This window comes from Pteropus vampyrus, unplaced genomic scaffold, assembly GCF_000151845.1.
Source record: "Pteropus vampyrus isolate Shadow unplaced genomic scaffold, Pvam_2.0 Scaffold15, whole genome shotgun sequence".
Lineage (NCBI taxonomy): Eukaryota > Metazoa > Chordata > Mammalia > Chiroptera > Pteropodidae > Pteropus > Pteropus vampyrus.
Window position 1 is genome coordinate 443,482 of NW_011888796.1, and position 16,468 is coordinate 459,949.

A 16,468-nucleotide genomic window follows, 5' to 3' on the forward strand; every position below is an offset into this window, starting at 1 on the left:
GGAAGTTTGGCTGCTTGCAACATTTCCCCTTCCTCTCCCCACTGCTCCTTAAGAGAACTGCATCCACAATTGAATGGTAGACTCTGACAAAGTCCTAAACTTACAGGGATCTAGCACATAACATGGTTTTAATAACACCTAATGAAACACAATGAGTCAGAAAAGATGGTAAAATACTCTTTACTTGCATGGAGGAAATCTTAGCCTTGTTTCCAGTATCAGTACCAGAAAAGACTCCGCCAAGCAATAAAAATGAGCCTTCTGGTCACAGAGGGGGTCTCTGATGGATTTTAGGGAGCACCTCCCTTTTCCTGACTAGAGCAGTCACTGGCATCACTTGTCACATTTTCATCTGAGTAGGACCGCCTAGTTTTAAAAGCACCTTCACTTCATATCTTATTTATCAGTTATGATAACTCTGTAAGGTAGTAATCATGACTCCTCTTTGAAGATGAGGACCCCGAGGCCCATAAAAGTTAAATGACTTTTAGCCACAAGTAAGGCAGAATAAATGGCAGACCTGGGAGCAGAGTAAAGTCTTCTGGTTCTACCACCAGCAGACACTGCTTCTACCTCATGAACTGAGTGGGCCTTTATGAAGTATGTGTACCAAGGTCACCTCCCATTCAGACAGGTCAGTCAGGAGATGGCAAATGGTGCCTAAGTGTGGTGAGGACCCCAGTGGAAATGAGTTGCAGTAATGCTAAGTCAGTGGAGCTGGAAAGTCTGAGCAGCCCTAGGGAGTGGGCAGCCTCTGATTCCATGGCCTGCCCTTCCAGCCCTGGACAGATATTGCAGAACTGAAGTCCCTAGGCAATGGATTGTGGTGTGTACTTAGCCAAAATAAGAGGGACACAGTGTGGGCACTAAGGGATCACTGTTTGGAAGGACAAGCTGGGGAAGAAGACGTGCTGGCAAGATGGCCAGGCACCTATGAACTTCAACTTTCCAAAGCCTCACTAAAACAAGATAAGAGTTCCCACCCACAGGACATTCATTTGGCTGACAAACACCCTGCCCCCATCCTGAATACCACAAGGACATCAGTATGAGAATAAAAACTGTGAGTTTCTTTTTTTCACTTCCTCTAACAGATCTAGAGTCTCTATCTGTCCCAGATAAGGTGTTTTCCCATTCAGAGGCCTACCCACCACTCTCTCAGAGGTGCCCTTACAGGCTCTCACCAAATTCCACTTCCCTTTAACCTACAAACTGCTATTAAGCAAACTGACTGCTGGTCAGTCTGGGCAGGGGACGGGTACCAAGTCTAAAAGGAGATGATGGCTCCTTGCCCTCAAGCTGCTTATCACTAAGATGGGAAGAAAAGACTCCATTTTTAAAGAGCTATTAATGAAACAAAGCTGGGGTAGGTGCCATAGGGATCCACAGAAGTCTGGGCAGCTTCTCTGAAACTAGTTCATGAGCCCAAATAAATCTCCTCAGTCCCCTCTAAGGCTACACCTTCTCCGTGCTGTTCCCACACCACCCACCTCGCCCGAAGTCTTGAACAGGAGGGAGACAGATGCAAAGAGGCACTCCTTCTGGTGCCTCTTTAAACTTAGCCAAGTAGTTCAAAGAGCTGGCCAGCTGAATTTCCAAAGGCACCTCAGCAAACTGCTTCACCCTTTACACTTTCCCTCCTTTGTTCAGGGCAACAAGCCTGCCACAGATCCTCCTGGCTCCCCTCCGACTGTGTCTAATTGGTTCATTTCCTCAGCATAATTAATGCTGAGCACCCCAGGGCAGCTCCTGAAAGCAGGCAGGACCCACACACAGGTCCAGAGTGCTGGGAAAGATGGTCTCTCAGGGGAAGAGCTGCTGAGTCTAAAGCCACTCCTGCTTTGCTGGGAATTTCTGCCCATAAAGCCACATCTTCACAGAATCTTTGAGCGGGACCCTGAAGGTCACCCAGCATTCATTTTATAAATGAAAAAAGTGAGGTCTACAAAGAAGTGACCCACAATTCAATTTCATTTCAACTAATATTTATTGATTATTGTGTAGGGGTCACTGTGCCATGCTCTGAAAAAAGATAAAAAGACAAGCACTTCAGGTATTGTAGGCAAGCAGGAATCTGACAAATAAGTATACGTATATATTTTAAAAGTCATTTTCTTTATGGCTCCTGGGATTTGTGTTTTGTTTAACGACAGTTTCCCTACTGAGGTTACAAGACTGTCTCTAATGTTTTCTTATATAACATTTTATAGATTGGTTGTTATGTAAATAATACTTTTACAGAAAAAAAAAATCATAGGAAGTATACATACATGGTATAAAACTCAAAAACTACAAGGGGTGTACAGTCAAAAGCAAGCCCTCTCATATCCCCTAATAGCTCAGTTCCTCCTCCAAAGGCACCACACCAGTTTCTCCCATATTCTTCCAAAGATATTCTACACACAGATTTATTCTAAGGCATGTCAAAGAATGCGAATGGTGCCACAAGAGAGGGAGCTCAGAACAGGAGCGATCACATCTCGTGTGGGAGAGATGAGGAAAGGCTCATAGAAGAAGCAGCATTTCAAATGGGGCTTCCGTCCTTAAGAAAGGAGGTGGTACTCTGAAGCAAATGCACCGCAGTAGGAAAGAACAGGTTAAGTCCAGAGAACATCAAGTAGCCCAGGTTAGCTGGGTTTCAAAATATGATAAAGAAAATGTGCTCCCCCAAAATATGAAGAGCAATTAAACCATCTTGTAGAGGGCCTTGACTGCAACAGGAAGTTCAAAGGAAAAGGAGAGCCTCTGTAGGGTCTTGAGAAGGGCAGAATTACAAGAGAAACTGAAACTCATATAAGATGGAGCAGAGGTAGAGAGAGCCTTTATAGTATGTCAACTGTATAGCAACTCTAGTATGGTAAAATAAACTGTACAAAGTTCTTTTATGTTGATCCATGAAGATCGCACAAAGGAAACAAGCTAGAGTACATCAGGTTCAGCATAGCAAAAAGGTGGCCTCCAGTTCATGGAAAAAAATGAGGACTTAGAAGAAAAAGAGCAAGATCATATTTATATACCAAGAACACAAGAAAAAAAATATGGCCCTCTTACTTAGTCAAAGAGCAGAGTGGGAGAGTCTTGGCAAAGGACAGGTGTCGGAAAGGACCCTTTCAGTGACTTCTGGGTTTAACAGGAAAGGGACGATCTGGAAGAGCAAATAATTCATCCGATGGCTTCCAGAAGCCACTGTTCTAGCAAGAGGCTGACTTAATCTGGCAAGAGGCTGACTTAATCTGGCAGCAGGCTAGCTAGCTCTCTGACAACCCCAGGTCTGCAGAGGGAGTTTCGAGCTCTGTTCTAAACCCCAAGAAGAAAATGAACTCATCTGATTTGGCAAAGCTGCATAATTTAAAAAGAGAGGGAGAGAGCCAGAAGATAAAAATTTTACCAAAAAAAAAAAAAAAAATCAATTCTCCTTAGTTTTCTTTTCAGTTTTTCATTATCTCTTAGTCACTTAGGCCTCCAGAGAGCACAGGAAGCTGAGAGATAATTCTTCAGGGGCCCGGAAGAGTGCCTGGTACACAGCAGTCTTTCAGTGATAGACTACCCAACCAGCTGTTGAGGGTGCAGACGGAGGAAAAGCGATACGATCCGGCTGATACTTCCACCTCAGCGTCACCACAGCCTCAGCAGAAACGACAAGAACCCTCAATCAGCTCCTCAAACATTTTTTTGCATCTGTTATTTTGGAGACCAGCCTTTTAGGAGGAGGAGACAAATTAAAACAAAACACATTTTCATAAGATTCTATAAAAAGCAAATCAAAACAAGTTCCAGGAAAGGCCTCAGGGTCACAGTATTCAGTTTAACAAACTGAACAATTACTTGAGCCCCTTCAAAATGAGGTGTGGCGAGTAGAGAGGAGGGCGTGTGGGGATCAGCCGGAGGAGGGGAAGCAGATGTTTGAATACCTAGTGCCTTTTTAAAAGACTCAAAAGAGATTTCTGGCTGAAACAGTCATCTAGTTATCAAGAACACAGGACACTCTGGAACACAGTGACTGAGGGCTTAAGAAATTGTGTTAGTATTCACTCACAGGTTTGAAATAGTGTAGTTCTAGACAAAACAGTGCAGTAGAACTCAACTGGGCACAGAGGAACAGGTATTTAATGAGGGGGCTGAAAGAACAGTTGGCTGGAGAAAGAATTCCTGGGAATTTAAGGAAGAAGAAAGAGGTCCCCCAAACCCATCATGAGTTTTGTCATCATCAGAGACAGAGGCAGTATTGTAAATGTCCTTATTTGGTTGTAATTCCATCAAATGATTAAAGCAACCCTCCACACAAGACACCCTAGGAAGACCTTAAAACTGAATGTGAAAGGACTATGCCCCCAAAATCTTACAATCTAGGGAGGACAAAGCCATGCACACAGCCAAATCCAATGTACATCAAAAAAGGAAATGTTCGAAGGTGCACTTTTCTATTGGCCTGGGGTGTTCTGGGCAGAGACATCTCATTCATCTGAGCACTGCTGGCAACGAGAGGAAGGTGAGAGCCTCTGGGCAAAGAAGAGAAACAAAGCAAAAAATAAGGAGTGGAGGAAGCAACGGACAAAACCATATATCTAGCACAGCACTGTCCAACGGAAATATAATGGGACCGCAGAGGCCATTTTAAATTTTCTAGTAGCCACATGAAAAAAAGTAAAAGGAAACAGGTGAAATTTATTTTAATATATTTTATTTAACTGCCTATATGTGAAAGATTATTGATTACATCTTGACATGCAATAGATGTAAACATTTATTAACGAGATATTTTGTATCTCTTTTTTCTTAGTAAGTCTTTACACATAAATAGCACATCTCAAGTCACACTAATCACATTTCAAGTTCTCAGTAGCTTTTCTGGGCTAGTGGCCATTGTATTGGACAGCACAAGTGCTCAGTACAGGACACGTCTATGTCTGAGAGTCAAAGGATAAGTGTGGGGATCTAAAAACGGTGGGAAGTGTTCAAAATCACACCACAGGGCATGGAGTATTACGGAGACAGCAGATGTGGAAAGAAGATAGCACTGAGCACTGAGGGGACCTCTGGGTTGTTTTAAAAAGCACTGTTTATGTGCTTGCTCTTAAAGCCCTTCCTTGATATATGAAGGTCCAATTTCTACTTTTAGCCCTAAATGGCTTCTTAGGAGCAGAGAGAACCAGAGAAAAAGCAAAGTGAAAACAGAGAAAAAAGATGTTCAAATGTGCAGATTTTTCTTTTGAGGGAGGGACATAAGACAAGGAAGATAATTACTGCAAACAATGTAAGGCACTCTTCTGAGCTCTCTCTTTATATGAAGCAGGTACTATATTCATTTTACACATAAGAACAATGAGGTTTAGCTGAGTTGAGTAATTTGTCCCAAACCACATATTTGTAAATGTTGAAGCTGGATTCAACAGGCACTCTGGATCCCAAGCTGCAAGCGAGCTGCAAGCGTGAACACTTAGCTAACCTGGGCCTGCTGAGCAGGGCAGGACACCAGGTTCCACTCTGTGGCTCACCCATGGAGCTTTTGGAAAATCACTCTGCATGTGAAAGGAAAAGTCATGCTATACAGGCTACTTCAAAGGGGAGGTGATCTTCCTCAAGAAAGCCTTCCAAGAAACTGGGACCAGGCACTTCAGACAAAAGTAAAGGTTGGAGGTGGGAGTGGCGGGGGAATGACCACATCTGATTACAGTCAAAAGGTTTCTTGTGAAGCTTCTGTTACATCTCAGTAATAACTCATATTTATTGACCATCTACTATATGCCAAGCACTAGACTAAGTACTTTACCTGTGTAATTCAATTAAGCTTCATAAAAACTCTGTAAGCAACATATTACAGCATTAGATAGATGAGCAAATTAAATGAAGTGTTAAGAAACTTGCTCGCAGTCACTCAGCAGGGGGCAGTACTGCCCACAGCACTGGGCAGTAACAAAGAATTTCAGTCCAGTTTTTCCTCCCATATCCACATGCTAGAGAGGGGAGCCCAGTGACAAAGATAATCTGGGTACTGCCTATGGACACTGGCCTCCCTGGGCCTCAGTTTCAGTACATGAAGGCACTGAATCAGATGACCTCTGTGGTCTCTAGTGACATTTGCAAAGCTACTGCATCCATGGAGGCAGACAGGAGCAGGGAAACAGTGGGAGGCGTTCAAGTACTTAAGGGATATTCAAGGGCTGGTTCTGCCTGTGGCTCTCCCTGGCGTTCCTACCTTTCTGACACCCCCACTCAAATAGAAGTCTAAAGCAGGCTGCAGCGAGAAGGAAGAGATGATTTCTCATGCCATGTGCAACCTTCCTCTTTTCTAAGACAGGAAGCCCATTGTCCAGCCAGGATCCCTTTTCTCATGAGAACGTCCCACACACTGGGGGAGGGCCAGCCTTTCTCAGGGCGTGGCCCTGGAGTAGGGGTGGGAGAACAGAGAAAGAAACCACCCACAGCTTTGGCTGCCCCCTACAGCTCCTCTTAGCCGCCCCGCTCCCCGCCCCCACTTTCCTGAGAGGCCCCACCCAAGCCCTGCAACTCACAGGTGGGTCAGGCTTCAGAGCCTGTCCACCTTGTTTAAGGTCTGGGTCCCTCACTCTCTCCACCTCACAGGAGAAGGGAAATGCCAGCCTGCAGCTTCAGAGCCAACAAGGAACATTTTCTTTATTGAACCCTGCCACAAACATGGAAAACTCTTTGTCACCTGGAAGCAGCCACCGAAGTCCTTAGTCATACAAAAAGAAGTGTTGTTTCCTCAGCCTGGAAAGCCTGACCTGAAAGCACAGGCAGTCAGCTGGAACGCCACCCATCTTTCAAGATTCACTTCCGAGGTAGCCTTGGAATGGCCTTGCTCCAGGAAACCAAACTTTCCCAAAGAGAAGTGCCAGTGAGAATTAAGCACGCTGTAAAGCTTACCAGCACGGGCCTAAAATGAGAGCGGTCTTGTGTGTCTGCTCAGCTGGTTATCCACGGTTACCAACCATGTGGGCCTAGGCAGGTCTTCCTACCTCTCAGCTCCCTCATTGGTAAAACAGGGATACTAAAAGTGTCTACCTCACAGGGTTGCTGTGTGAATCACAATTATGCACGTAAAGTACCTGGTGTTGGGTCTGTTACATACTAAGGTTCAATGAACAGTAGCTTTATTATTCCTGTGTTCCTGTAATATTTTCTTCACTCCTCTCTATAAACTATCACCATATTGTTGTTTCAGCAATGACTTTCTCACAGGTCAGTCCTTCCTCCACCTCTCTACTAACCCCACCCACCCACCCAAATTGTAGGGCAAGCATTTGTTCTGCTCATTTTTGTATCCCCAGTTCTTGGCATGAAATCTGATAGAGAGCAGATGCTTAGTAGAAAACTACTTAACTTGCAAAATTTCAAGGCACTGTCTTGTTTCTAACTGCAAAAGGTCACATGGTTTCTGATTTGAGATAAGTTTCAAGAACAGATAACAGCAAACAGAACAGGATCAGGGCCACAGGGGTGGGGGTGTCAGAGCAAGGTCTTGGATGTCAGACAGATGAATCTGGGTTTGACTGGGGGCCCACTCTGCGACCTTGTCAACTGCTTGAACTCTTGTGAACCTGACTCTTTAATGGCCAGTACCCACTTCCACGAAGTGTTTGCGTGGACTGATAAAACTGTGTACCTGAAAGTGTCCTGCATCATGCCTGGCATATATCAGGCACTGATACATTTTTTACATTTATTTTCACATAACAAACTAAACCCTTACCTCTGTTTTTTGGAATGGGGTAGGGCAAACCTTTGGCAAAGAAAAGAAAAAGGACAGTTTCAGAAATTTCTGGTATCTGGAGAGGGAACAGGCGGAGAACCAAGCAGGATGAGCATTGTGGGGGATCTCGCTTTGCTCTCCCCTTGCTCCAGCTCAGTAATATGCCAGCCCCTTTTTTCCACTTCCCTTCGCAGCAGAATAGCCCAAGCTGCTTTTGGCTGACAAATGGCTTCCATATGGCCTGTTACCTTTTCACTTCCTCTTGTTCTCATAGCTCAGGGACTCGGGGAAACAGGCTGCCAACTAGGGCTACAAATCTCAACCCCCTAACTACTATATGATTGCTAAAAGAAGGACAGGCAGAAGGACCACTCTTCATCCTACTGGTCCAGGCCTGGCCCACTCTGTGTCTAATGCCTGGACCCACTTAGTGACCTACAGAGCAGAGCCCACAGCTGTGCCTTACCCTCGTCTCTAGGATAGTTGGATGACAGCAGCGCTAGGGAGCCAGGCCATCCCATGTGCACTAACAAACACTACTATATTACTCTTGAGAGTGGTAGTCAAAGGGTTAAGGGAAAGCAGATGATATTTATTTACTTCCTCATCAACAACCACTACTTCCTGGTCTCTTCTCCTTCATCCTATATCATCTTACTAAGCTGCACTTGTATTTGGATCTAGGCTGGACCTCCGGAAGAAGGTACCAGTCAGTTGCTTAAGGCACTGTCCAACCTTAGAAGGGTAACTGGTGAGCAGGTGATAATTTAAGAGTCTCCCTGGGAGTTTAAAATAGGGTTAGACTCTTGGGTACAAAGGTCACAGCTATGGTTTCATTTTCAACTCTACAATCAAATGGTGACAAGTCCAGTGCCAAGAACACACACAGGCCTCTAAGAACACAAATTTAAATTTAAAATAAACTTAGAGATGTCTGTTGTGCAACAGGGTAGAAGTGAGGAAGAGAGGTAACATTTATTACCAGGCACTATGCTGGGCACTTTACAGCTGCCGTCCTATTTAATTTTCCTGCCCTGTGAGGAAGGTACTATAATACTCAGTTTGCTCAGATGAAAAAACTGAGGCTCTGAAAAATTTAGTGATGGCCTGAGTTTACACGGCTACTAAGTATTAAGAGCTGAAATTCAACTCTGGCTTGCCTTTCTCCTTATCACTGGAAAGCTCCTTGATTATAGATGCCACTGGAAAAATTTACCCCAGGACCTACAGAAGTATAACTTGGGGGTGGGGTACATCGGGACAAAAGTTGCAGTGATTCCTGTTTAGAGAAGAATGCAGACTGGTGGGTTTAGTTGTGCCCAGATGACTCAGTTCATATCTCAAGTGGGGCCACATTTTTCCAGAGAAGTTGTTGGGGGGGGAGGGCCAGACAGTTTCCTTCACAAATCTCTGAGCACTACAAACAATGGAGCTATTTAAGCATCACAGATACCAAGGCTGCAAGTGGGAAAGGTATAAGAGCATTTTCAGCCAAGAAAACAAGTCTTCCAAGAGGGATATGTGAAAGGAAGGTTGATGTTAAATGCAGAATGAGGATGCCACCTAGACTCAAATAGAGGGCTGCCTTTCTGCCAGCTACCCAGAATATACAGGGTCACTGGGGCCTCTCTGCCAAAGCCCAAAATAATCAGCCTCCGTCATGCACCACCAGTGAGTTAAGCATTTTGCTTCTCCTAGTTGATCAATAGGTCACTGCTACGTACCAAGGCCTACACAGCTGCAAAGAATGGAAGGGAACAATCAGTAAACTCTAGTTACAGATGGTGGCAGAAATCAGCTGAGGTGATGGCCTAAAACCAGAAAAACACCATAGCTGTTTGAAAAACACTAGTCATTGAGGGGTAAAGGTCTGAATGGAATTTTCTGAAGAAGGAGATGTGATTGGGTCTCCTTGTGACAGACAAGGTGTAACTAACAACAGACCACAATGCCATGAAGTGAGCCCTGTATATCTGTATATTCTGTAGGGGCCAGTATTGGACCTGACCTTCCCATGAGACAGAGACTAGGAAATAGAAAAAAGAAAAGGTAGGTAGGTTTTTATCGTCGTTTTTTGTTTTGTTTTGTTTTTTTCAGGGGCAGAGTGGAATGAAACTGCCAGGGCTAGGGGTCTTGCTTTTATCACTTCTGAATCAACTAGGATAAGAACATGGACAAATGAGCATGAGTAGACAGAGTCAAAAGTGACAAAGGCCACCGATCTGAACATTCTTCTTCCTCCATCTTGTGTGTCCATCACAGGAAATGCAGCTTGTCATGACTTCTTGGTTTCCTTTGCGCCTCCTAAAAGGGAAACTATCACCACCCTCTGCTAGCATCAGCTGATCACACAGCAGCAATCAAACCCACTCAGGTTTTTGTTTTGTTTTGTTTTGTTTTTTGCTCTTCCCTACTTTCAACATTGGGGTCTTTCTAAAGTTCTGGACCATATGGGGCAATGGAGGTCAATCAAGGGGTCGCATGCTACAGAGTACTCTTAGCAGTATGAAAAATGACACTACACACTTTGACAGCAGATCCCTTTCCTCCTCCCAGGCAGCAGGGAAGCGATCTCTCCCCTCCAGAGAATTCTTCCCACGTAGTTTTCTCTAAGAAAGCCTTACTTAAGCCTCTTTAAGGAACTTTAAAAACAACAGGAATCCACACAAACCCCCTGTGAAGTCCAAAGCAGCAGGGCATCTGGCCCTTAAGGTGCTTTCCCACATGACAAGGACTTGCTTGCCTTTGATTTTGGCCTGTATAATTATCAGCCGGGCTCTAGCATACTGTTGAGACTCCTCGACCACTAAACAGAGTGACCTCAAAACAGATTAGTGAAGCTTGGGTCTGGACCTGCTTAGGATCAAGGACAGAGTCTCAACCATGCTTCATTTGTCATGCTGAGGCCCGTGTTCCTGTCGTCTCCTCTGGTCTCTCTTGGTTTCTGGACCCTTGACTCTGGCAAGCCACTTTTCATTGACTGGTCCAAGATTCCTAATCAGAAGACGTTGCCTGTTGTTGCCTTACCCCTTCCATGTATCAGTAAATAACTATGTCCTGACAGGTGAACAGAAAAAAATGTCATACAGGTAAACAGAAAAAAAACCTTTCATCTTTTGTCTTCCAAAGAATGGGTTTAATAACTTTTACCCAGACAAGAGTAAAACACATTTACAGGTTTTGATTCTTATTCTCTCTTGATTTCATTTTCCTAATAGGAAGTCCTTCATTAACTTAACAAATATCTACTGAGTGCCTAACCAATGTGATATGGGACATCTCTTGCAGAGTTCTTAATCTTTTTAGTAAACCCAGTTTTCTTCCCTCCTTTCTTTAGGAAAAAGGCCCTCAAAACTCTCTGGCTATTGATAAGGGTCATCAGACCATTGTTAGTAGAAATAGTGTTAGACCAGACAGGGCCCTTAGAATCTGAGAGGGGAGGAGACTTTAGTTGAAAGATTTTTTTTTTCTCTTTGAGAAATATATTAACCAAGGCTGTTTCCCTTTACTCACTTAATAGGCAAATCAATAAAACAAATTAATAGATATGTAATTTAAATGACAAGTTCATATCTTCTTTTCCTTGTCCAGGGACTGAGGTGGCACTTTAGCAGGAAACCCAAGACTCCACACTAACTAAGGCAGAAAAGAAAAGAGCTCCACGAAACCTCAACAGGCAGGGACTATGACTCTCCTCATCAGGAAGTAGATACAGAAGAAGAGACCTCTCATCCCTCAACATCCATAGTAATAAGAGGGTTCATGGATCTTAGGAAAGAGTTAGGCAGGAAAGTTAGTTAGGGAGTTTCAGGTCTGCCTGCAAAGACACTGAGGTCATGCTATCCTAGAAAGGTTCTGACCACAATTAAGCAAGCCAGATGGCATTTTTAGGCTAAAAGTAACTTCCACAAAGAAACAAGCAAGCAGAGAATTAGGTACCAGTTTAAGCCAGTCACTCACACCTGCGCAATGACCTTCAACTCACCTGAGCCTCATTAAACCATCATTATATGATGCATATGCCCGGAAGTTCGTTAATATCATTATAATAGACTGAACTCTGGGAACGAACATGCGCAAAAAGTAAATGATGAATCACTGACGCCTGTCAATCACAGTTGTCAATCAAGGAAGCCCACACCTCTAAGCAAAGTAACCACCCACAGCAAATAGAGATAAAACCTCGAAGGCTTTATTACCAGGCCTTTTGAGCCACCTTTCTCTTGCTCAGGCCTGCTTCCACATCTGGAAGTGTACTTTCCCTTCTAATAAAGCTTTTCTTTTCTACTGTATTTCGGTGTCTTGCTCAATTCTCTGTTCGAGACATCAAGAACCTGGACAATGTGCCAGGAGGGGAGCCCCACTCTCTGGGAACAAATGTGCCAGGTTGGTGCTAGAAATTCAAAAGCAAATAATACATAGTTTTGTACCTGAAGAGACTTCATATATTTTGGTGATATAAATAAGGAGCTCCAGATTATAATAATAATACTATCTACTTTGTTTATCTCCCAGAGTTCATGTAAGGATTACATTTATTCATTCTTTCAACAAGATTTTACTGAGTACCAAAGCACTGTGGCAGGTAATGGGGGAAGAAAGGTAGAAAGATGAAAAAAAATAGGCCCTACTCTCTGAGAGCTTAGTGTCCAATAAGTAATAATAGACACATATTAGAAATCAATATGAGTTACAACAGGAGGTTCTGAAGGATTAATCCAATGAGGAAGAGATCAGAAAGGATGGAAGAAATGATATCCCAACTCCAACTTTAGAGGGAAGTAGGGTTGTGACTCTGGGATAAAAGATTGTTACTATGGAATTGTGACTGGGATAAAGGACAGTGGGAAGAACGAGCAAGGAGGAGATAAAGATAAGAGCAAAGGCAGAGAAGCAAGAAGAGGTGGTATGTGTATGGAAACCAGCAAATGATTCCAGGTTTAACAGGAGAGAGCTGGAAATTTAGAAAATCAGGCTGGTGCCAGAACAGGAGGGCCCTGATTACAAGGAAAAGGGATGAAAAATCTTGTGTCCTTTTTCCATAAAATAAGATTTTAAGAACGCATTTTAAGTCCTAAAATGCAAAGTGACATTACTGATAATTAAATGAAAGTCTGCCCTATAGTACTAAGCCAGCCATGTAAACGTGCCTGCCCACTTGGGAAACTATTTTTCAATGGAGCTAGGCATGCTGGTGAGGTGAAGTGGAGATGGGGGAAGGTCAGGGGTGGGTGGGAAACCATGTGATCTTTCTAGTGTAGATTCATGATGCTTCTAAAGTTTGCCTAGGTAAGGGGGGCCAAGAAAGAACCAGAGGGACTGGAACAGAGGAAAGGAATACAAAGACATCTTGTGGTCAATTTCTTTCCCAGGGTTCTCTCACATGGCAGCAGATGGCCTATCCCTGTAGGACTGGATCTCAGAAAGCAGCTGCTCCCAGGTCCTGGTTCTAACAGCTGGGGTCACAGGACCTCTCTGCGCAAGCTGAATGCCAGAAATCAATGGTTTCCATTGTGACTGCATGCATGAGCTCTCAAATCCAGGCTCATGCCCTATGCCTGCCTGTAACAGAGGACTGGGAAAAATAACACTACACGTTTTGAAAGACTGCACTTGCAAATTAATGGAAAGATACAGTATTATAAAGCCCAGTTTTATTTAAATTACTTTGACTTTGCTAGGAAACTACTGAGATGCTCATTATTTGAGAAATAAAGGACTTGCCCATAAAAGGGTCAAGACAGTAGGTGCTCCGGGCAGAGGGGCAGATCATAACTAGAGGATAATCACTAACTGCCTCTGGTCCTCCTCTTCTTCCTGCCCAATGCACAGAGTGTGGCTCCACCATACCGACCAAAAAGCAGACTCGATGTTTCATGTACTGGAAAAGCGGATAAAAATCCATAAAATGATGTGTGTGTACACAGAGGAATATAAGAGTATGATTACATAATTAGGCACATTAAAGTATTTATACTGCTGAGACTAAAAGCCCCTACTCAAAGGCATTCCATCAAAGTTGAAAGGGGAAAAAGAAAATAGAAAATAAAGCATCTAATTGCAATCTTCCACAAAGCCAGACATCCCCAGCTGGTGCCACAGCTGAATTCTCTTAATTAACATGTTGTAATGGCAAGTATGAAAGACACTGTATGCTTATCAGCTCCATGCCATGGCCAGCCAAGCAGAGGAGCCAGCAACACTGCTATGATTAAAAAGTTTTTTCTCTATTATAATGGTATCCCAGTGTAGGATTTTGGTTATTTTTTTTCTTAAAAACTTAGTTTGCAGGCATACAACTCTATGCCTGCAAAGTTAGAAACTGAGACTAAAGAACATGAAAAGTTAACAGTCTAGGAACTAGTTTATTGGTGGCTGTTTTTCTCTTACCTCCCCAAACTTGGGGCTTTATCAGACAGAAGAGCCTAGCAATGTTTGAGCAGCCTAACCTTTTAAATAGAAACCCATCTGACAGCTTAAAATCATACATTAAATGTATCTAAATGGAAAAAAAGGTGAAAGAAATGACCACATAAATGAGCACAATGCAGAGAAGACATTAATACATCAAGAGACTAGGTCAATATGCAATGTATTCCAAAGGACAAACTCTCATAGTTTCGAAAGGGCCTTGCATACTTACAAAGAGGGTTGTTTTTGCACAACTATTAGTCACACCTGAACCTGGTTATAGGTAGTCCCATTTCCCTGAAAAGGCCTCCCAAAGTCAAACAATAGGTTTATATATTATAAGAAAGTCGTGTTCTCAGAAAGCCAAACAAGATCATAAAATGCCTAATTATACTCTGCCTTTTAGATACAATCTTGGACAATATAATCTGAGTGTTTTATAAACTATTCTTTAACTCTGGTTTTTCGTCTTCACAACTAAGCAGAGCTGTTGATTTACAGTCAGTGAGTGTTCAAATGACATTAACAATTCCCTACTTGTGACATGCTTACTGAATTTCAAAATCTCTTCCTCAATTTTATCAACTTTAGAAGACCTACCCTTCTTATAACTACCATCAGCAATGTCATTTTTCCACGACTGACTCATCCTCACAAAGTAAAAGTCCAAAAATTCAAGTTACTCCTCCAGCATACATGGCGGCACAGATGGAGCCAGCGACACTGCTCAGAGTGTACTGTAGGCTGGCAGGCAGCCATACCTCACGACTGCTCAGGAGGTTTTCTCAGCTGCTGCACAAAAGTCCAAGTTCATTACACAAAGGCAACTGGGGTGTTGATTTACAACGTGCCAGAGTACAGGTTGTTCCTAAGACAAATGTTTAAAAGCTGACTGCTTGGCATTGCTTCAGAACCACCTCACGAGGTATAAAGTTTGGATTTCTTGCCCCCTCACTCCCCTAGCTCCAAAGGCCCAGAATCATTTTGGTGGACAAGAGAAAAGATATTTAGGTAGGCACAATGCAAATGACAACTGTGTCCAGGGCCACAGATCTCTGGCACTCAGCAACACACACACACCTGCATTTTACAAAGAAGCCAGGACTAAATCCAGGACTCAGAGGTTTGCACTGCACCGAGGGAAGTCAGGCTAGTCAGTACCTGCCACAGGCCTGTTACTCAGGATGACAGCTCATCCTGGGTTTCCCCAGTCTCTAAGTTTTGTTGATGGAAAAAGTTCATCACACATGCAATCAGGGATCCTTGGGGTCCTTGCAGATGCCTTTATCTAGACCTTGCAGTGGAATAATATCAGTTGAACATTAGTTTTTTCTCCAAATGGAAGCCACTTGACCCATAGGAAACAGAATCACTGTGCCTCACATAATCTGTGCAAGTGGGTAATGTCCTCTAGAGCTAGTACTTACAGTCTTCTGCAAAATCAAATGAAACCATATATCCACAAATAGCACAGAAGTTGCAGAGTAACTGATTCTGAACTCTGGGCCTGCTGCTTTTGCCTCCAACCAATCCCCTCAATCTTCCCAGCTAGCCTCACCTCTCAGAGGGACAGAGAAAAACAAACACAATGACCATGGGGCCTTCTGCAAATTGTGGGCGGGGCCACTGAATGTCAAGCCCTGTTTTAAGAACCACCCTGTTACTCAACTGTAACAAAATGATTACTCAGAATGGTTTCAGCAGTTTATCTACCAGCCACCCAGAACAGAGTATCTGGGACCTTGCGGCTTTCATGAAAAGGGAAAGAAAGGACCTGTCATTAAAGGCAGTAATATGAAGACTCAAAGCTCCCAGCTAAGTGTTCCTCTCAAGCATCATCTCTTCTGCCCAAGGGGCCCCCCAAACCCCTCAGCAGAGAAGGCCAAAGATGGCAGCAGAGCCTCTGCCTGGCCTACACCCTGGCCTGGCAACAGGCTGGGATGATCCCCAAAGAGGAACTGCTTGATTCCCAGGGCTCCAAACATGATTTGCACTGGCCATGTTGTGGGTCTGTGCCAAGGAGCGTGGGGTGGGTCGGCTGAGATGGCAGGCCCAGCCGAGGCACAGCAGTTGGAATTGAAACTGTACTTCATTTTCCGATTTAAAAGACCTAGGGAGTACCTCCCATGGCAATCATTTACTTTTCTCTACTTCTACTGGAAATTAACAGATCTTGTGATAAGCAAAGCATGCTTATGTTTGTTTTTCCTCACTAATACAATCTCTCTCAATAAAAATTATTTTCCCGATTTCTGTTTTTACTACGAGCAACTACTAGATACATACTCTATTAAGAAGAGTACTTTTGACAGGTCTTCTTTGATTTTATCAATAATCCAAAGTTAC

General features: G+C 43.5%; 1 protein-coding gene across 3 annotated transcripts in view; it reads right to left on the reverse strand.

Annotated features, from left to right (window-relative positions):
* Nucleotides 1–16,468, reverse strand: part of SUSD6 (sushi domain containing 6) — an 88,419-nt gene that overhangs the window by 10,639 nt on the left and 61,312 nt on the right. Inside the window, exon 1 of one of the 3 annotated variants that reach the window (XM_023526846.1) lies at nucleotides 6,197–6,305. The exons of the other annotated variants lie outside the window; for them this stretch is intronic. Coding sequence (XP_023382614.1) covers nucleotides 6,197–6,266 — 70 coding nt within the window. The 5' untranslated portion in view covers nucleotides 6,267–6,305. Of the gene's footprint in view, nucleotides 1–6,196; nucleotides 6,306–16,468 lie in introns of those variants that run through there. 3 annotated transcript variants of the gene reach the window in all.